The sequence below is a fragment of the Tachyglossus aculeatus genome, chromosome 15 (assembly GCF_015852505.1).
Source record: "Tachyglossus aculeatus isolate mTacAcu1 chromosome 15, mTacAcu1.pri, whole genome shotgun sequence".
NCBI classification, from domain to species: domain Eukaryota; kingdom Metazoa; phylum Chordata; class Mammalia; order Monotremata; family Tachyglossidae; genus Tachyglossus; species Tachyglossus aculeatus.
The window spans coordinates 23,566,403-23,588,293 of record NC_052080.1 but is presented as its reverse complement, the minus strand read 5'-3'; the positions used below and the strand labels follow the sequence as shown (position 1 = coordinate 23,588,293).

Below are 21,891 nucleotides of genomic sequence, written 5' to 3'. Positions count from 1 at the left end.
CTTCTTTCTCTTCCCTTAAGAAGCAAACAATCTCGGGTTAGCAATAAGCACGCTTAAGAGAGTACACATAATTCATTCTTATTTTCTTTTCGGCTTTTCTCTGTGTCAGCCTGACTTGAATCTGCCTTATTCTCCCATGTGATCCAGCTCTGTGCCTGCCCCATCCTTTCTCTTCCTCATAAGCATATTCCCTTTCCCTGGCCTTTTGTCACTCCATCTTCTTTGCCCTTTCTCTTGTTGTCACTGCTTGGCCCTCGCTTAGCTACTTCCTTCCTGGCTTCTCTCTCATTCACTCCATTCCAGTTCTTTGGCCTCATCTCTATGCCTCTTTTCCCACTCATCCCTCTAGCTGGGCATCTCAGCTCTTGATCCTTCTTCATAATAAAACTGCAGCTGCCTCCTGTTCTGACTGGTCTTAGCAAGGAGTTGGAGGGGTTATAAGATGTTAAAAGGGGGAAAGTTTAAGAGATTGGTGGCCAGTGATAGCCTTAGCTAAACAAGAGGTAAAATTTTCAGGTTTGGAGAAAAGTGAATAAAGAGACATATATTTTTCCATTTTGAAGCATTGAGTTTTGGGGGGGGCGGGGTGTCTACTTGGATTCAGAGCAGTGAGGCATTGGAAGAAATGAATTTTTACCACACACACTTCAGATGGTGTCTCTGTTAATTACCATTGCTGTTCCAGGAAGTCATTGGGTGACTTTGTTTATTCAGAATCTGATAAAATGTAGTGCATAGAGTTGTGGTATACACTAACTTCCATGAGTGGTAGTTACCTCCTCCCAGATCCTAGAAAAGGAAGTCCCAAAGGGAATGCCAGTGAGGTTCAGCTAGTGCTTTTTCTAGTGGAATTAGGATCCCTTGGCTGGTTCTCTCCAATCCTATTATCGCAAACTAGAATTATTACTTAGCTATCAAATTTTCTTGCCTTTTGATTTGGATTACAATATCATCACTCCATTACACATACAATAGAGACAGCTGAAAAGTACAATTTCTCTGCAGGGCCTGCAGTGAAGGATTTTGCAGAATCCTGCAGGGAACCAAGGAAAACCACATTACAATTCATGGACTTGCAGGAATACTCTGCACTTTTCAGCTGTTTTCATTGAGAGCGGCCCCAAAACGTGTCCTTGACTATCCTGCAGGTAACCTCTTTCCCACTGGAGAAGTTACTGTTTAAACTACTTTGTTAAAGGTAGCTGTTGAGGTACAAGATGCTGATTTTCACTAACCCAGAGTGGAAGATACAGGCCACTGGGGTGTTTTTCTCTGTGCTCCTGGGGAAAAAAAAAAAAAAAAGTTTGGCCATGCTCACAAAGTACAGTTAGCCAAAAGCTCTTTGCAGGACAAAGCATATCTACTGCCCGAGCTTTCACTTGGTATCATTTAACTATGAATTTTGGGAAAGATTTGGAATCATTAATTAAGTGTACTTTTGCTTTTTGTGACTCCAAACCTGTTTTTCAATAGAAGGCAGTTATTGTGGAAGGAAGGCATGTGGAAAATCTCTCTAATTGCTGCAGTTGAGATAAATGTATAAAGACACTTTCCAGGTCACTTTTACAATTTGGAAGCTGATTTTCTTTCACCCTTAAGTTGACTTCCAGGCCTGGGAGATGAATAATTTTTGAATAGATTCTGAAATGATTTTAAGAAAGGCTATCTTAGATACCCGGGAACTTTTCCATCAAAGAATTGAGATTTCTTTCAGGAATCCTTTTCCTTGAGTCTTTTTGGTATCTTCCATTCTTCCTTTCCTTCCCTCTTAGCTGTAAAAAAAGAAAAGAAAAGAAAAGCTTGTGCCTTTAGGACTCTAACTTTCCTATTTTAAAAGAGTCCTATAGCTCAAGGGACATACAGTGGCTTCTGACACATGTTGAAGCTAAGGCAGGGGACTACCAAATTGCGTGCTTGTTGGTCCCATGTAAACACAGAACCCGGAATTTGAGTGATTGAGTGGATTTGATAAACACATTATTCAAATATGTTCCAAGAAGGCCGTGGCCTCTACTGTCTTGGCATTTTCTAGGCAAAACTGTGTTGAGCAAAGCAGCGGCAAGTTGTGTTTTAGGTTCAGAAGAGGTAGAAAGAAAAATGAGGACTCTAGCGGATTTTGTGGTGGACGTGAATGTCTGCAACAGGAATACTTGTCGAAAAGCTGTTGCCTCCATCGCATTTAATCTTGGCTCACTGTATTTATCTCCTCTCATTGGCTAATGCTTGCAATTTTCCTGTCCTAACTATTTTACAAAGACATTTTTTAGGATGCAATTTATATATAGGATTTTAATACAGAAATAAAAAGTTGTATGGTACCAGCTTATGGGAAAGAATCACTTGGCTATAGAAGTAGTTTTTATCAATCAAAATTACTAGAGAACATGTCTTCCTTCTTGAGCCTTATCCCCTAGTCCCTTTGATCCATGCAATATTCCCAAAACTTCCAAGGCAAGTAATCAACCCAAAGTATTCAACAAACTATACTGCAAACATCCAGATTCTTAAATGTACAAGAGGAGGTGAGGAAATGTAAAGATTTCAATTTGACTTCTGCTTGACTAACTGACGTGCATTTTTTTTAACTCAGATTTAGATTTACATGTGATCTCTTTGAATTTATTTCAGATATAGGCTTCAAACAGTGAAGTCACTGGCTGGAGTAAGCCTAATGTTGCGGTTACTCTGGGCGAGTTTAAGGTGGGATGACATGGCAGCCAAAACCCCTCCGGGGGGAGGGACAACCCGAACAGGTAGTGAATATTTTTCTCGTTTAACGTGAATATTAAAGTTTATTGAACTCAGATTTGACACTCCGTACTTATTTTCAAGATGATAAGGTGGTGAAAAGGCAGCCTGTGAAGTGTACTGGGCTGTAAGTAATCTAAAAGTTTCAGTAAGTGCTACCTAAATTCCTGGAGATGAATCCTCCTTCTCATTTTTGAAGATTCTCATTTTTGTAAATTCGTATATCATCAGTACTGTGGAAACTCAGTGGAGACAGGGAGAGTAGTATGTGCTCGTTCAAACCAGAGTTGAGGGAAAGAATGAGGCCAAGCCAGAGGGCTCATAGTGGCTAAGAGAGGCAGGGGGGAAGAAGGTGGTCCCGAAGCCTCCAAGAAAGGTGAAACGGATGAAGGAGGGAAGTTCAGAGTAATCCAAGGAGGAAAAGTGAGGGAGCGGGGGTGGCGAATGGGTACCACCAAACTATGGTTGGGCATCATCGGGAAAGAAAAATTGAAACAAAAGACATGGTTTGTCACCAAGGTGATCATGAGGACAAAGCTACGTCCATATGAGAATAGACCAAAAAGGTTAAATCTCTCAGCCTTCTTTAAGTCTACAAAATCATGAAGTGGTCTTTCCCGCTGTCGACACTTTGTTCACACCCTCTCGCCTGCCAGTAATTCTCTTCCTCTTCATGTCCAACAGACCAGCGCTTTTCCCATCCTCAAAACCTTGCTAAAAATCACATCTTCCTGAAGAAGCCTTCCCTAAGATCTCATCACCCACCATATTTTCCTAACCTGTACACTTTGTCCCACTCAATCAATCAAACTCACCTCCCCACCCGCATCTCCTACTGCACTTGTGAACATTTCCTTATACTCTGGTGCTTCCCTTACCAGTAAATGTAATTAAATGGCTGTCTCTCCCAGTAGACTAACTCCTTGAGAGCAAGGAATGTGTCTGCATTCACTGTTGTACTCTCCTTATGGTTCAGTAGAGTGCTCTGCACATAGAAGCACTCAATAAATGCCATTGATTTGATAAGGAAAACACAAAAATGCTTTCCACAGATCCTTTAATTTCAGGGTGGAAGAGCACCAAGTGAAGCACGAAGGTGGTAAATTCAAAACAAACCAAAATAAAGTAGTGAGGAATGGTATAATCACTGAAGGTTGTGTAGGCTAAAAATATTAGTAGGTGCAAAAAGTATGTGGATAAATTCATAGGTGTGAAGGTGGAAGGGAGAGTTAGGGATGATAGGTGGTTCATTACAAAGTATTGCCATCACACTGTTCTTGTAGCCAGCATGCTAGTGTGGGTGGGACATTGGTTTGATCAACAAACAGCATTTCTTATGGTTTAAAACAGAGAGCATCGTAAACAGGCAGATCAGGAGACAGGTGACATCGAAGGCTCCTCCTAAAGTCTTCACAAGTTGAAAGTATTGACAGTGGTTGGAAGTCAAGATAGGTTTTTCAGGCTTTTGAGGGGCTATCAGTCCAAAAACATAATAAGGTAGGGGGGAGTGCTCCTACTGAGATGTCTAGATTTATCAAATTTAAGAAACACCTTATTTATTCTTGGGTTCTTCTGATTGTGCAGAATGCTGAAGGTCATCCTTTTGATTATCTTGCTTAATGTGAGTCAGTAAATGTCTTACAATTACCACTGGTGTAGTGCTTCATGGCAGAAGCACATAAAGTGAGTATGACTAGGAGTTAGGAGGTAGGTTTTTACCAAAAGGGGCCATTCTTGATAATGTATGTTGGATCTTTAACCTTTCTTCTGAGTATTTTATTTTGCATTTCAACTTATGTGGGTTCAATCACCATAGAAACATCAGAAACAGAAATTACAACAACTGAAATAATCAAGAGGAGAGATGTTGGACCCTATGGTATTCGATCTGAATACTGTATCAGGAAAATAATTTGCCCCATTGGCGTTCCGGAGGCCCCAAAAGGTAAGGGATATGTGTATGTGTATGTGGTGGGAGTTCTAGTTAGTCCACAAGTACTTCAGTTGTAAAACTTTAGTCTGTGTGTCCTGAATGAAACACAAAACTAGCAGGAGAGTTTTTGTGATGTATGCTTTATTATAGGTCTTCTCCTGGCACATTTTTTGGACTTATACATTAACAGATTGTTCTCACCAAAACTTTAAGAGAATGATGCTGAAGTTAGATATAGAATCTCCTTCCACCATCCCTCATTTTGTGCTCAAGAATAAACAAAAATATTGTCTCTATGCCCTAAAATACCTTTTGCCCCTCTTTAACCTAGGTGGGGGAAGGAGAACATGATCCCTACAAGGGCGACTCAAGCTTCACCAGTCTGTTGGAGTTCTTTGAAGGAGGTCACTAAGCATGTGGTTACAGGGGAACCAATACAGAGTAATCTGGATTGTCCAAAAGCCTTTGAAATGGTTTCACCCCAACCTCTTTTAAAAACCAAGTAACCATGAGATTGGAGGGAATTTCCTCTCAGAGATAGAAAACTGGCCAGGAGCTAGCAAATGAGTTAGAGCTAAATAGTCCTTTTTCCGACTGGAGAAGGTTCCTACGTGCTCTTCAAGGATCAGTACTAGGGTTGGCTTTTAGTTCACAGTTTCAAAAAGTGATCTGGAAGATCTGTAGAGCTCAAGTCTAAACTTTTATTAGAAATATAATAGCCTTATATTAAAGAATTCTTTAAAATGGGAGAATGCCCCGTCATAATCTTTATAGATTGTTTTCAAAAACTTCAAATTATTATTTTGCTTACTACGTCTGACTACCTTTCTCTCCAAAGAAACTCCTACACCTCAAAGGAAAGGCCTTCGATCGAGTGCCCTGAGGCCGAAGAGACCGGAGACCCCTAAGCAAACAGGCCCTGTTATCATTGAAACCTGGGTTGCAGAAGAAGAACTAGAATTATGGGAGATCAGGGCATTTGCAGAAAGGTAATGCAATAACTTTGCAATATTTCCTAATCACTTAGTCATTATCCCCTCAATATAAATAAATTCCCCTGAAAATTTCATTTTGCGATGTCCTGGGTATTATATTTCACTGTTTTGGATTTTGGATTGGGATTTGGTTCACTGTGCGCAAGGTGGAAGGGTGTCATCGTGGGCTCCGGTGCGGGGCTCCCTCTAGAAGCTCCAGTGTGCTTAAGAACGGGGTACATCCCGGGAGGATTGATGGTCACAAAAAGGAACGTCTTCTGGGCATCTTAGGCCCCAGCAATTCCCTGGGACACTAAAAATATTCCTGAGGCAGGGAAGAATGTGTGCAGAGACCTGGGATCCCGAACTGCTGTTCGTGTTCTGATCTGTTTCTCCTTTCTTCCTGCAGAGTGGAGAAAGAAAAGGCACAGGCAATTGAACAGCAGGCTAAGGTTAGTGAACAGAAGAAGGCCGAGGAGTTCAAGGCCCAAATGGAGGCTCAGCTAAAACAGCAACGATTGGCTTCCCAGCAGGTGGAGTAGCTGTTAGTAGTCCCACCTGTCAAGAATTTGATCATTAGCCAAAGTGCATGCGCATTCACCAAGTCCAGCTTTACATGCCGGTGATGTTTTCGAAACGTATTCGACATTTTTTCCCATTTCTGCCGATGAGGCGCCCACACCGATTTCGCTGCAAACAGCACTTGCCGTGTGCTGAACTCTGCATTAAAAATTATGTATGTCAAGTACAATGCATGAAATGAAGATGTTTTATTCATTATCTTCCTTTCAATTTCCCTGAAGTTATGTGGTTTCTAAAAACCAATTTCTTCCAGAATTACAAAGAGGGTGCAGCTGTGGTAGAGTTGAACACCCAGGTATAACCATATGTAAGAAGAAAAATATCCCTGTATATTTCTGGGATTGGCATTTAAATTAGTTCTATTAGAAGACTGACCCCACCAGTTATAACCATCTTGTAATATTATGCCACTTCAAAGATGTGGCCCTTGGAAAAGTCTAAATGGGCACAGAACTGATACTGGATAGATTTTATGTGTTTTTTGGATCACTCTTCCCCAGACAGAATTGATTATTCATCTTCATACATTTCCAGCTAATTAGGGGTAAGGTTTTCTAAAGTGATCAATTCAAATTCCTGTCCCAAAATTGTTGGTATCCTTAGCTTCTTATATGTGTTCATACCAAAGGCATTCAGCGTACAGCTATTGATGAGATGAGATGGTGTAAGCATATTTTATTATTGGTTGCAGTAGGAAAAATGGTCTGTATCCACCTGGTAAGATGACAGTGTGAAAGATAGAAAAGTAAAACTGTCTCTTCAGCACAAATGATGATCTTTCTTTTTTTTTTTTGTTTATTTTTTCCGTACTGCTGTCGGCAGTGTAGAAATTGTTTTACAGTTTTCTGCTTTCTGGAAAACAGGTTTGGTGTCTGGGTGAGCAGCTTTTCATAGTTGATGATGAAAATCTTTTGCAGTATTCATCATTTGGCACCCAACACTGAGTTGTTCCAGCCTGCTGTAAGCTTACCAATTCCAGTTGAGAAGGAAAGTTTTCTTTTCAAATGTAGGAAAACTTGAAGCGGCATACATGCTGAAAAAATGACTACTATTCCAGCTTTCCGATTTCTACATGGGATTTTGGCTGTTCAAGCTGTAGCGGTGTACTTATATAGAATATATACATTTGATTACTTTCGATTTGAGAAAATGCTTTTATGGAGAAGTACAGATGGAAGTAGCACTTCAGCATTATGGGCATTGTTATTTAAAAGAATATTGGTAGGCTCTTCTTTGCCGAACTACAATGAGAACTTAAATTCTGATTGAGTTCTTTTCTTCTATAGAAACGCTTGGAGCAGCAGAAACAGTTCCCAACGGTAGTTTCGTCCCCTACTGCTCCTGCAACGTGCGGTACGGCAAATGCGATCTCTACCCCCCAGAAAGTGGTGGCAGGCCCCTTGTCTGGTCCAGTGTCCACAGGAACCAAAGTGGTTCTGACAACTAAAGTGGGATCTCCGGCTACGGTAACATTCCAGCAGAACAAGAGCTTTCACCAGACATTCGCCACCTGGGTTAAACAAGGCCAGTCGAGTGCAGGTAGGTAAACAATCGTGATCGACTGCGTGATCGGAGGGTTGATTTCCGTTCAGAAAGGTGTTCCGACCCATGATCCGAAATGAATCCTCCTTTTGAAAATGACCATGTACTTGACAGCTGGTTTAGCAAACAACCTGTAACTTTTGTCAGTTGTCTTTCAGGGTGGAGAGGTTCTCCGCATTATTTCAGTTGCAGCAAATGTAAAAGTGGTCAGTAGATTTTAGTCGGGGAAAGTATAAAGTATACTGACACGGTTCCAACAGATCTGCACTTCCTTTGGTGCCCCCTTTTAGAAGTATGTTGATCCTGATGGTTTTGTACCTGGAGTTTATTGACTATCTTATGCCTCAATAGCCACCAGCACAGCTGCCACTTCTGCCACCACAATTGCCAGCACAGGTCAGACGTTCCAGATCACAAGCAGTCCAGTCACTATGGCAGGGAAAGTAATCACCAAGCTGCCGCTTCCTGCAAACAGCAAGATTGTCGCCGTCAATGTGCCAACGACACAAGGAGGTAAGCGAGGAGTGAAGAAAATTGAAGAAGAACATTAAAAGCTCGTTTTTACCCAGAAGCGTTGTTGCTTTTTATCGCTCTCCCATTGATAGCTATTACCGTGGGGCTCACATTCTGTGTAGCTCACAGTTATTCTCCCAGCTCATATCTTCTGGAAAACAGTGCTCCTGCCTCGCCTTTCAGGCTGTTTTCATTCATTCGTTCATTCATTCTTACCTTTTTTTAAAGGTGTGGTTCAAGTTCAGCAAAAAGTACTGGGTATCATTCCACCAGGTACAGGGGCGAACCAGCAAACCTTTACCTCATTCCAGCCACGGACGGCGACGGTCACCATTAGGCCAAACACCCCAGGGACTGTAGGTGCCACAGGCACATCACAAGTAAGATTTCTTTTCTAAGGTCGTTTTGGGGGCGGACAAGGCGGGGATTATACCAAGTTATCGGGCGGAAGTCTGAAATGACCACATCTAAGATCTAGATTTTTCCTGTTACCGTTTCATGGATGATTGTTTGAGATATTTGTTGAAATTGGAGGCCATGGGTGGTAGGGCAGTGGAATACCTCTTAACTAAAGAGTCTTTCTCCCCAGCATCCACAGGTGTACTTTTTGCACAGTAATTGTTGAATTATCTGTGGGATTCCATAGAAAAAATTAGATTCCGAGCAGCGTGCCCTATTAACTTTGGTTTGGGCTTAAAGAATTTGCACTCTCCCAAGCGCTTAGCGCAGTGCTGTAAGCATAATAAGTTTGTAATTTCCTTACGCTACTCCTGCCCACTTAAATTAGATGTATTATCTCTAAACCACTTACACTGTGGGTAATTTTGCGGGCTTGATATTCATTCAAGCTAACTGCAAGACTTAAGTCGTATATCCTGTGGTTTCTTCTTTCATTTTGTTCTGATCCTCAATCTTATTCTCCTTCTTGAGCCGGCAGCTACAATTTGGTCCCCAGAAAACAGCATACTCACAGACTGCCTTCCAGACGTTCCTAAAAACCAGTAGTATTACTGAGTAGTGCCTTCCCACTTACTCTATATTTGGTCTCAAGGACAGAGAGTCTCATGGGAAGTCATTTTAAAATGACTGAGTACTGAACCTTACTGAGCAGTAGAATGAGCTATTTTTCCTTAATGCCAAAGGTATCTGACAAAGTGGTATCTGTGAGTAGAAAGGTAGAAAGCTCAGAAGCTTTGAACTTTAAGTTCACTGTGCCATGGTCTTAAAAAAAGAAAATGAGTTCACATGCCCTATCTGTCATCTGCAGGTAATCACAGGAACCCAGATTCGCTCCGGTATGACAGTCATAAGAACACCACTCCAACAGTCAACTCTTGGAAAAGCTATCATCCGAACACCTCTGGTGGTTCAGCAAGGTATTCTTCCAGCCAGTAGGTCCGCTTTTACTTTTAAACTCCGTCTGTGAAATCCATCATCTGCCTCTCCGTACCTGAACATGCTCTATACCATTCATTGTCACCCTAGAAAACGACATTGTAGTGTTCACTTTTCTCTGTAGCACGCTTCTTACTCTGCTCCCCTGCAAAAAAAAAAAGGAACCAAAAGCTGAAATATAAATTTTCAGGAAAGTGTGAATGAAGAGCTGGGATATAGTGAGAAATGATCCACAGATTTTCATAGGTTAAGAAAGTGAGTACTGCTAAAACTCAGTGGGTTAGGTTAGCCTTTTAAAGCCGACATATACATTAAGGAAAGCATCCTCATTTACCCTACTAGAAATAGGGCAGCAGGAACTTCTGGGAAACAGAGGGAAAAACAAATTCCCTAGTTAAATTGTTGAAGAACCTTCAGATTGAATCTGCTTGGTCCCGGGGTGTCACACACCCATGGTGTATTCAATTTACATGCCTGCTTTAACGTTCATGTGGATTGGTTAGTTTCAAAAAAGTGGTTCTTATTAATTACCTTGCAAGTAGCCTCCCGCTTCTGTCCTAGAAATGTATTCAAGGAGGCAGAAACACTCCAGACCTATGTTCTGCCCGCAGACAAAAGGTGCTGGCAACTTGAAGCGTCTGTGGCTAGGTACAGTTATAGGTGGAAGGTGAAGGGATTAAAAAAATAAGGAGGTGGGAATGGAGCTTGGGCGATGGTGGGCCAGCCTGCTCCCCTTGGCTCGTGGTTGAGTGTGTATTTGCATCTCTGAGTTAAACTAACATGTACCGAAGAAGCTGCTGTGAGCTTACATGATTTAGCAACAAGGAAGAGTCTAATTGGTCCAAATTGAAATTATAAATGTCTCTCACCAACCATAATTCTGAGTAACCCTGTTCAGTTTTCCGAATGTCCTTTTGGCTACCACCTTAGACTGTTTTAACTGTTTAAAAGTTCACTTACCAAGGGATGCTAACAACTTTAAGCAGTTACATTTAAAGCAGTTGCTTTTTAGTTCCCTATGGAATGCTAATGAATAGCGAAGAAGCAGGACAATGCTTTCCCTATGCTGAGGTAGCAAGTGAGCGCATAGCAGGCTTGAAACAGGCTTAGAGTCCGTTTTTGGTCCTTTTCCACAAACCCTGAATTTCACCCAGTGTGATCAAAGCCAGGTAGTCCCTCACCCTCTTTATTCCATAAGATTAGTGGTTTTGCCTACCCATTTCCCGCAGTTGGCTTGGGCATCACTGATGTTTTGCTTTTTGTACAGGTCAGTCTCAACAAGTAGTAACGCAGATCATAAGAGGGCAGCCTGTTTCCACCGCAGTGTCTAGTGCTAACACTGTCCCTTCAAGTCCCGGACAGAAAGTAGTAACAACTTCTGGAACAGCCACACAGCACATACCGCCACAACCTTCAATTCCGCAAGCCCCTCGTCCCCAGCAAGGACAGGTGAAGCTTACCATGGCCCAGCTCACACAGCTAACACAAGGACAGGTAAAGAGTGGTGTTCTTTTTCATTGTTAGATGCCTCCTCACTATGTTCTCCTGGGTGTTTCTGCTGCAAGCTTGAAAGGTGTACTTGTTCTTTGAATGGGTAGCAGTACTCTTTAAGAAATGTGCCTTCAGCTACTGCTGATATCAATCAATAAACGAAATAATTCTTGTGGTTGCTGTTTAAGATCAAGAGCTGTACATTCTGTCATACATATATGGTTAGCCGGGTTTTCATATGTTGGTTTGTTTGGTTATTTTTTTTTTTTTTGGGTGGTGGGGGTTAATGGTACTTGTTAAGTGCTTACTATGTTCCAGGAACTGTTCTAAGCTCTGGGGTAGATTCAAGGTAATCAGGTTGGATACAGTCCATGTCCCACAGGGGACTCACAACCTTAATCCCCATTTTACTGATGAAGTAAATGAGACACAGAGAATCTAACAATAATAATGGTGGTATTTGTTAAGCACTTACTATGTGCCAAGCCCTGTTCTAAGCACTGGGGTAGATACAAGGTAATCAGGTTGTCCCGCTTGGGGGCTCACAGTCTTAATCCCCATTTTACAGATGAGGAAACTGAGGCCCAAGGTCACATGGCAGACAAGTGGCAGAGTTGGGATTAGAACCCATGACCTCTGACTCCAAGCCCGGGCTCTTTCCACTGAGTCATGCTGCTTCTCAGGGTATCTGTTCAGGGTAGTATCTACTGGCACCATGAAAATGAAAGCATTTTTAAAGGTAGAAATCGGTAGGATTGTGGTCCACAAAATTGCTTAGGGGTAAAAGTGCCAAGTCACTTACTCCTCACTCACCTGATCTCCAGTTGACATTTGCGGGGACTAGTCCATATACGATGCTCATGGGATGTGGCGACTCAGGTATTTTAATTCCAGTTCTAGACTTATCCATAATTTACTTATATGAATGCCCGTCTCCCCCTCTAGACTGTGAGCGTATTTGGGTAGGGGACATGTCTGCCAATTCTGTTATATTGTACTCTCTCAATGCTTAGTACTGTGCTCTGCATACAGTAAGCGCTCAAGAGATGTGAATGATTGATTGTAAAACCGGGTCCCTCACGCGGAAGTACATTTGAATTTGTCTTGTTCCCATTGACACTGTATATGCACTGTCTTTATACTACCCATCTAGTCCCCCATGAAGGAGGAAACTACCATATATTCTCCAACCTCTGTAAATCCCCAGAGCTCTCAGTTCAGGGCCGGGCATCCGGGGGGTTCTCGGGAGTTGTTTGCTGTTGCGCTGATGATGATGATGAACAGTCCTGTCCTTAAGCCTGTGTTGTGAACAACTTGTATTTACGTGGTGACCTTTTTCTCCTAGGGTGGCAGTCAGGGTTTGACAGTTGTAATTCAGGGACAGGGCCAAACTACTGGACAATTGCAGTTGATCCCTCAGGGGGTGACAGTAATTCCAGGACCAGGACAACAGTTAATGCAGGCTGCAATGCCAAATGGTACCATTCAGAGATTCCTTTTTACCCCACTGCCAGCAGCCGCCACAGCAGCCACAACAGCCAGCACCACCACCACAACGGTTTCCACTTCAACCGCAGGTGAGATTCGGGTTCAACGGGAACGCTCGTGATGTTTTCACATAGAAATTCCTCCCGTTTCCGTCTCCCCTTGCCTCTGCTCTGCCAGGCTGGGAAGCCTTCCGCAAACCAGTCAGAGCTTTCAGTGGTGCCGCTCAGCTTTCCACTGATATATTTTCCTGTGCGTGGACGTGTGTGTTGATTAAACCGAAGGAAAATATCTTTAGCTTCAAAAGCCTCTTCATTGTACCGCGGCTTTCCTTTAAAGGATTTGGCCTAATGGGGTGGTTTGCTCTTTTTTTCGCAGCTACGAGTGAACAGAAACAAACCTCCCCGACACCCCAGACCCAAGGACAGCAAACCCAATCGCCGCCACCATCTCAGCCGCCAAGTCAGAGCGAGCCGTCAGCCCAGTCCCCGGCACCGGCACAGACTGCTCAATCTTCCGCTCGGCCCCAGGCCTCAACGCAGGCTCCCCAGCCCCCGGGGCAGCCTGAAGTCCAGGCCCAAGCGGAAGCCCCGGCCCAAGCCACCACTCCATCCCCAGGTACATCCGATCCTCAGCCTTCCCTCACACAGACAACCAAACCCCAGACGGCTCAGGCACAGCCTCCGAGTCAGGGCCAGGGGCAGTCTCCTGCTGGAGGGCAAAGTCCGCCACAGACGCACATCCTCCCACCAGCCCCCTCCCAAGCACCCGCCGCCCAGGCGGCCCAAGTTCCGACTTCAGCTTCACCGCAGCTGCAAATTCAGTCCCATCCATCCGTCCCGATTCCACCGCAGGCGCCACAGCCACCGCAGCCTCAGCTCCAGCCTTCAGTTCAGGCCCTTCCGGCCTCACCGGCTCTAAACCGAGTCACCGTCCAGTCTCCGTCCCACCCTCAGCTGCAGATCCAGCAGCCTCAGACTCAAGTCATCACCGTTCCGCAGCTTCAGCAGCAAGTGCAAGTTCTCTCCCAAATCCAGTCTCATGTGGTGGCTCAGATCCAGGCCCAGCCGGGGGTTGTGCCCCAGAAGATCAAGCTCCAGTTACCCATTCAGATTCAGCAAGCCAGCCCCGTGCAGGCGCACCAGATCCAGAACGTGGTCACGGTGCAGGCGGCCAGCGTGCAAGAACAACTGCAGAGGGTTCAGCAGCTCAGGGAGCAACAGCAAAAGAAGAAACAGCAGCAGATTGAAATCAAGCGTGAGCACAGCCTCCAGGCCTCTAATCAGAGCGAAATCATCCAGAAGCAGGTAACTTTTCCCAGACTTCAGAGAAGAAGCAGACATTAGCCCGAGTTAGAATGCAATATCCTGAATCCCTGTGAGTTGCACTTTCTCCTGGCTGGCTTTGGGTTGCCCAGTTAAGGAACCAAAACTACTACTTTGTCATTCATTCAAGTGCATTTATTGAGCACTTACTGTGTGCAGAGCACTGTACTAAGCGCTTGGGAAGTACACATCAGCAACATATAGAGACGGTCCCTACCCAACAGCGGGCTCACAGTCCAGAAGGGGCAGACAGACAACAAAACAAGACAAGTAGAGAGGTGAAATCAACGAGTTGATCACAAAATCAGCTCTCAAGCCCGTGCTCTTTCCACTAAGCCATGCTGCTTTCTGAACAGCCAACTCGAGAACCGGGCCAAACTCCAGAGCAGGCTCCGAGCTGGGTTCTGGAGGGATCCTCTGCCTAGTCAATGAACTCACCCCTCGGTTCCTAGTCACTCCAGGTAGTAAGCTGCCTGAAAATCATGAATGGGTGCTATTGTCATGGGACTGTTTTTGCTGGCTAGATTCCATCACTGGTCATTTGCTAGATTATTAGAGGGACGAGGAAGTGGCGACCAAAGGAGCCGATTTGAAAGCATTTTTAACTTTCCACTGGCTGTCATAAAAGAGGAATCTGAATGTTGAATGAAGTCTGTAAGGACCGTGCTGTTACGGAGCTAGTTTATACAGCATCACCACTCAGTTGGAAATACTTTGGAGTTTTCGTGTTTCATTTTGAACTTCCCTTTTGAATTAGTTACGGTTTTGAGGCACTGAACCCATGCTCAGCGCCGGCTAAATCCTTTCGATTCTTAACCCCCCAGGGAGAAGAGACGGTGTCTTTTGCTTCTGGTGGACTTAGTCCAGTGCTCTGTATTCCGCAGGCACTCAGTAAATACTACCGATTGATAATATGAGATAATCAGCCTCAGATATTCTCCCTGGCCCATCCGAGGCACCCAGCTTAGGCAGGGGTATACAGACGTGTGGGACAGTGAGAGTAAAATAGGAAAAACAATAAATTCCAGCTTCCACAATCCAAAGTAACAAAATAAAATAAGTAGTTGCAACAGTTTCTGGAAAGGACCGTCTTCATATTCCTCGCTGCTGCAAGCAACAGCCCTTAGTTACAAACTGCTTCAGTTTCCTCAATTATTCTAGTAGTTGGGACTGCTGATCTGGCACGTACGTGTGGTTTTTATCGTGCCCGGTGGCACTGCCCACCTGTCCGCCTTACTGGTCTTACCTGAACCTCACGCGACCCAGGTGTGGCCAGAGTCGGGAAGCAGAACCGAGTGTCGGGACACCTGTCCCAGGTGACTCTGATCCAAAGCCCCCAGCAGAATTCACGATGGAACCTGCCTAGCCAATTCCCCAAGCCAGACAGGCCCAAGAAACAAAGGCTAACACGGTCCCGGACAGGGCTTGGAAGGTGAATAAGTCAGGAGTGATCTTTGAGCTTATATTAAGTGCACTTATTTCTCCTCTAAGGCAAAAGTTTGGTTCCTGGCAAAACACCACGTTAAGGAAAAATGCTAGAGTACGCCCTGCTCGGTTGATACTACAGACAGGCACACAACCACTTCTTCCCACACCACATGCCATTCAGACAGATGTGTGTTGTCAGAAAAGTATCCCTCAGCGCCTAAACAGTGTTTTGTCCAAAATGCATAGGGAGCACGAGCATTTTGGAATACCTGAGTACTAAGGTCAAGGGAGGCTGCAATAGAGGTAGAAGATACAGTCTCTGCCCTCAGACTGTTGCCCATTTGAAAATTATGACTGGCTTTCTAGTTCTAAAACGTTCACGTTTCTTCTGCTGTTAACTGGATCAGTTTTGAGTCTCATGTGAATTGTTTGGTTTTTGCCCTATATTCAAGGTGGTGATGAAACATAATGCCGTGATAGAACACTTAAAACAAAAAAAGACTATGACACCAGCTGAAAGAGAAGAAAATCAGAGGTAGGAAGAAAACGCTGATAAGGAGCAAGTATATTGTTGCTTATTAAGTGTATTTAGTTTAGACAAACCAAGAGAAGTCCCGGCCTTGACCAAGCGGTTTGCTGTTCTCAATTTTGTTACAAATTGAAATTATTTTATACTCAATGCCTGCATTTATCATGCAGTATTTGAGCTTTTCTTCTTTTGCAATTGGACAAAAAAAAAAAGATAAGGGTACCAAAGACCTAGCACTAGGTAATGAATTTCTAAAATTTTGGGTCCAGCTTTAGCCAGTGATTTTCAAATTTTCTTGAAACAACTTTTTAAGGATTGGGTCAGTTCTGAAGTTTTTGAGTCATTATGTTTCTTGAGTAGTTCATGTTGTTCTTGACTATATGTTCAGAATAAAATGTCTCTGTGTGTCTTTCCCAGAATGATAGTATGTAACCAGGTGATGAAGTATATTTTGGATAAGATCGATAAGGAGGAAAAACAGGCAGCTAAGAAGCGAAAACGGGAAGAGAGCGTGGAACAGAAACGCAGCAAGCAAAACGCTACCAAGCTGTCAGCTCTGCTGTTCAAACACAAAGAACAACTGAAAGCTGAAATATTGAAAAAGAGAGCCCTGCTAGACAAAGATCTTCAAATAGAAGTGCAGGTAAGAGCAGATTTTTTTAAATCTTCTAAATGTGTTGCCAAGTCCTCAGTATTCATCTTCACAAATTACTTTCTTGGATTGTTGCTTCATCTCCAAGAACTAAAAACTCACTCTGCAGTCTAAAACGTGAATCTTTTGTCTCTTGAAAATGTATGTAATTCTGGTTTGATTTAAGATCTTTCCTCCCTACTGATTACAATTAGCCCTGCTCCTCTCACAAAGTTGGGGCTCACCTTATTTTTCTTTCTTCCTTTCCCCTACTCCTAGCTTTATATCTTTCTGATCACTGAGTGAAAGATTGGACTATTGTGAGATTGTTACCGCTGCCATTGAACCAGACAGCTCAATCCTTGCTGGTTCCGGAACGAGAAACAGATTGACAGTCGGACCAGGGAATTCTGCGTGACAATATATCAGAATTATTGGAATTCCTGTGGTATTTTCAGATTCCTAAGGTTTTGTCTTAATGGTACATAATCCTGGCACGGAGTCAGTGGAATTTTCATCCGGAAAATATAAGGGAAGCAGTCCGTAGCATCAGTTCCAAGACCATTCTTTTCCCATCAGTTAATGATTCCTTTGTTAATTTTTTTTCTTTTCTTTCCTGTGGATCTGTTGATTTTCAAAGCATCCCTCGGTCCTTTAGGTCTCAAAAGGACTTGTTTGAAGGTCCGTTCTCTGGGAGCCTGTAATGACCCCAACAGGGCCGCTCTCATGTCTCGAGATGCTTTCCCAGGCTCTTAGTAGTAACTATCAATTTCGGCTCTTAATGGTTTGATTTGTTTCATTGGTTTTGATTGGGTTTGTTGCAGCGGGAAAGATGAGGTTAATTATTAGGAAGAACTTTGGGGCCTAGAGAATCCCAAGGCATGTGAACCCAGAGTGAGGAGTCGTCGTGAACGCTCCTTCCAGGTTGCGATGGGGTAGATTCGATCCTGCCTGGAAGGAGCACTCCCAGACGTGAACTCTCTTCTAGTCCTCCCGTACGCAGGTGATGTTTTGATCTCACTTGACATTAATCTCACGGTTGCGTGTCTTGCATCGTTTGCCGCAGGAAGAGCTAAAGAAAGACCTCAGTAAAATTAAGAAGGAAAAGGAGAAAGCGCAGGCAGCAGCGGCAGCAGCTCTAGCAGCAGCCGCAGCCCCGCCGCCTCCTCCGCCGCCCCCTCCGCCACCCCCGCCGCCGCCGCCACCGCCACCGGTACAGCACCCACACGCAGCCAGCGTCACATCAGCGCCGACGGTACCCGCGCCCATATCCTCCCAGAAACGAAAGCGAGAGGAGGAGAAAGAGTCTTCAGCTTCCAGGTCCAAGAAAAAGAAAATGATTTCTACTACCTCAAAGGAAACCAAGAAGGACACAAAGCTTTACTGCATCTGTAAAACGCCTTATGACGAATCTAAGTGAGTTGGTCCAGTGCTTTCCGTGCGTTCGGTCCTGTTCAGCATAGACTTGAAGTATTTAGTTGCTAATTGAGAAACAGTGAAGAATCTAGGAGCAGTGCCTGTAAGAACATGGCATCGTATAGAGGAAAGCATTTTTAGCGTGAGGTGCCAAAGTGATTTTGCATGTTTGTTTTTTCATCTGAGGATCTTGACTTTGGCCCCCTGTTTTCACCCGTCTGTCTTTCCATCGTATGCTTCTTCGTCATAAGCCCACACGCTTTCTGTTGCTCCCTTGCTTTCTCCCCTCCCGTCTCTTTCTGTGTGGGAAGAAGCCCTGACCTCGGCTCTGGAAACAAATGATCGGCTCCTTTGTCATGAGTTAATCGATAGTGGTGTCTATAGGGCAGAGACGTGCTCCCCACCCCACCAGTGAAGTAGTATCTCCCAGGACTTCACCACCGGCAGCAGGCAAACCAAAAATTACTTTAGAACTTCAACTACTTCCAAGTAGAGCTGCTGCCGCTTTATTTTAGCCTGTTTTTACTGTAATCATCCCTACTTGTTCATTGGCTGTAAAATCAAGGGAAAATACAGATCTGTTCCCCTAAGTGCTCCCAAAGACACAGGACACCCCACAAGCATCCTGCTTGTGTTTCAGTAAATGATAAGTAGAAGAAGTCTTCTTTTTGAGACATGCACTCTATTTGGAGGTATGATCATTAGTTTAAGAGTTTAGCAGTGTGATGCTGTTTTCCCCCCTATTTGGGGAAGTAATTTGTTCCCCATTTTTGAAGAGCAGAGCCAGCACAAAATGACCGTATGTTTAGAGGTGTGTGGCATTCTATAAAAGTACTGACACCAAGTAAATTGGAGCAAGCCATTTTCAAGCTGTGTTCAATTCTTTGTGAAAATTGGCTCATTTAGGGGTGTTAAGTATATTTCCACCGATAATCAGTTCTAGACTTGTTCCCTTAGTAACTGACAACATATAGGCATGTTTGTTTGAAACAACAGAAATCTTTATTGATGATATTATCTAATTCTATTGCTCCCTTTGTAAATTCTGGGGCTTGAAATTTTGTGGGTTAAGTTCTTTACTGACTTGGATTCTCTGAAATTTAAAGCCAACTGGGCAGTGTCACTGTTTCAGAGCCCCCAAATGCTCACAGAGTTGGTTTGTCCCATTGAGAGCGATACCCTATCGATCGATGGAACTCAGTTTCATGTGAACACTCTGTCGAGGTCGCCTCCATTCCGTGGATCTTCCGCATCGTTCACTTTGCATCAGTGATATTCAGGCTTGCCAGGTTCACTCATCCTCAGATCCGAGCAGGAAGAGTTAGCTAGCTGTTGTGTTCTCTTGGGATTTCCCAGTCGAAAGTTTAGGAATCTAGGGACAAGATTATGGAGATAACTGATGTTCAGGCCACAGTCATGCTTCTGGACGGGGACCACTGTAGTGCCAGTTCACTTGGTTCTTGCAGGCAAAGCACCCCATTCCCTGTGACCAGTCCCCTTATTGGGAGTAAAAGAGAATCCCTGGTCCCCTAGGGGCAGAAGGGGAAGATAAGAACAATCCAGTGGGAGGGAGAAAGGGAAAGATGACATTGATTCAACCTCTGGGAAATCTTGGAAGTTTGGGGAGGGGTTTGGTTCCAGGAGTGCAGAAGTGTCCGATTCAAACTTGCTGATGAGTTGAATTTCTCTGTAGGAAAAAACTCACGGGCTGGCTTCTACTCCAGGTTGGGGAGGTAGAAACGAGGTCGATGGAGCAGTGGAGTTGGATTGTTTTGGGTGTGGGAACACTTGCGAGACCACAACACAAAACAGAAGTGTCCTTCTCCACCAGTTTATCAGCTGCCTGCACTGTGAGCACTAACCTTCCAAACCCCCATTTGCCCACTTGCTCTTCCATCACCCTCAACTCTCACTCTCCTCCTCCTCCCTTCTTCCCTTTCTTATTCTCTATCAATTTCTCCTTCCCCTCCAGGCTCTCAGGAATCATGGTACCTCCCACTGCACACTTCTTGTCCCCCTTCCCCTCACCTAGGTCTGTGGCCGTTTTGTGTCTGGACCGTTTATCCCCAGCAGCAGCAGCAGCAGTCGCCTGAACCCTCACTCGACGGCCTTCGGCGTCTCACTTGATCTTCCACGCAGACCATTCCCTGCTCATTTCCCCAGAAGCATCATGACCCCCTGAGGGTTCTTGGGAGTTGAAATTGTGCTTCGGGACAGCTGGAGAGCAGGGAGAGGCAGGATGGCTTTGATCCCTCCTAGTCGAGGATTCTGATAGAAGGTTTCCTGGGCCAGGGACGATGGGCCGCCAGCTTGACACCCTTACAGCAGTGCAGCGTTCCAAGGCTGTCCATGCCGGCATGTGGAAGCAGTGCTCTTTTGGCCTCTCACCGGGTAGGGCTGGGCATACCAGTCGCATCCATTTCACTCACAGGGAGGTTTTCCTATAATTGCCTTTCCTGGAGCTATTCCTCGTAGGGGCCCTCCGCACATTTGCAGCCTTGTGCTCAAAGCAGTCCCATTAGGAAGCATAGGAAAAGTTTCTCATGATCATTTTAGTTGGGTGACAATCAGAAAGGAAGATCGTGGGTGGTTAGGTTGATCAGTTTCTTCTCCAGGCCAAAGTACTACCATGTCTCATATTCAGTAATGTACAGCTGTTTCCGCCCCATTCTCTGGAAGGCACCATCCGTGTGTTTCTGCATCAAGTCAATTCCTTGAACCTCTATCTTCATCGTCATAGCATATCTTGTCACGCTGTTTTGGTTCCGAAGTGACGTACTGTTTCCCGAAGACTGGTTCTCATCCGTGTTTGTGGTTAGGGGGGCAGTGATCCTAGTTAGTTGAAATCCCTTCTGTGTCTTCAGAGCACCTAGCAGAAGTTCAATTACCGCTGTAGCCTCCTTTCCCAGTTTTCTCATTCACATCGTATTTCGCCAGTATATTTTGTGCCATGGCTGTTCTGCATGTTTCCCTGTAGTATAACTTCTACCTGACGTTTGCGCTTTGCTTCTGTTTTTAAACCTACTCTATGAGACCCATTTTCCAACCCACCTAAGACGCCTTATGGCGTAAGTTTGCCAGACGCAAATGGTTGTTCCTTGGCGTTGGTCTGTGTGCCTCTCGCAAGGGAGGCATCGTCTCCGGGGTGGGTTTTTTTTTCCCCCTTTTGTTTTTCGTTTGTTTCCTCCCGGCACACCCTTCAGACCCCATAGCTCCCTAAAAAGTCGGCGCGTTTTGCAGCGTGTCGCCCGCGAGCCGCGGCGTCAGGTGCCAGCTTTCCTCAGTAGGCCGGTCGGCGGAGGCAGCCGCCCCGACCCCCCGGCAGACAGCGAAACAGTCCAGCGTTAGTGGCAGGGAAGGCAGGGGGGGAACGTGCCGTGCCGTTCAAATGACAGTCGCCTTGTCATTTTCATTGTGAATGCTTTTAGGTTCTATATTGGCTGTGATCTTTGTACTAACTGGTATCATGGAGAATGTGTTGGCATCACAGAAAAGGAGGCTAAGAAAATGGATGTGTACATCTGTAATGATTGTAAGCGGGCACAAGAGGGCAGCAGTGAGGAATTGTACTGTATCTGCAGAACACCTTATGATGAGTCACAGTGAGTTCTGATAAGAGCATCTTATTTAATTATTTAGGAAGACCAACTGCTCAGACCGGTTGCTTGTTTCTTCTTAAATGCAAAAGAAAGCTATTTTCCTCTGCATATATTCTACCTTGATATTGCAGACTCCTCCCCTGTTTCTTCCCCCCCCCCTTCTTCCCCCCCCCCCACTCTCTCCCCCTTCCGAGTTTTTGTTGCTTAATAGCGAATCCTCGTGATGTGTTGAGAAAATGTGGTCTAAAGGCGGATGCAATGTTTCAGGCTATAACCGTAAAAAAAAATGTTGGGGTAGAA

The 21,891-nt window shown here is 44.6% G+C and overlaps 1 protein-coding gene across 4 annotated transcripts in view; it reads left to right on the top strand.

The window, feature by feature from the left end:
- The window catches only part of BPTF (bromodomain PHD finger transcription factor), a 90,741-nt gene that overhangs the window by 59,719 nt on the left and 9,131 nt on the right, over positions 1 to 21,891 (top strand). For 2 of the 4 annotated variants that reach the window (XM_038757041.1, XM_038757038.1), the window contains 14 exons: positions 2,629 to 2,753; positions 4,565 to 4,693; positions 5,520 to 5,670; positions 6,065 to 6,107; positions 7,524 to 7,776; positions 8,131 to 8,292; positions 8,521 to 8,672; positions 9,560 to 9,683; positions 10,955 to 11,181; positions 12,524 to 12,755; positions 13,042 to 13,970; positions 15,869 to 15,951; positions 16,363 to 16,588; positions 17,643 to 17,992. In XM_038757041.1, the coding sequence (XP_038612969.1) occupies positions 2,629 to 2,753; positions 4,565 to 4,693; positions 5,520 to 5,670; positions 6,065 to 6,107; positions 7,524 to 7,776; positions 8,131 to 8,292; positions 8,521 to 8,672; positions 9,560 to 9,683; positions 10,955 to 11,181; positions 12,524 to 12,755; positions 13,042 to 13,970; positions 15,869 to 15,951; positions 16,363 to 16,588; positions 17,643 to 17,992 (3,186 nt within the window). The remainder of the gene's footprint in view (positions 1 to 2,628; positions 2,754 to 4,564; positions 4,694 to 5,519; positions 5,671 to 6,064; positions 6,108 to 7,523; positions 7,777 to 8,130; positions 8,293 to 8,520; positions 8,673 to 9,559; positions 9,684 to 10,954; positions 11,182 to 12,523; positions 12,756 to 13,041; positions 13,971 to 15,868; positions 15,952 to 16,362; positions 16,589 to 17,642; positions 17,993 to 21,891) is intronic. The other 2 variants (XM_038757040.1, XM_038757039.1) reach the window with 2 other exon arrangements.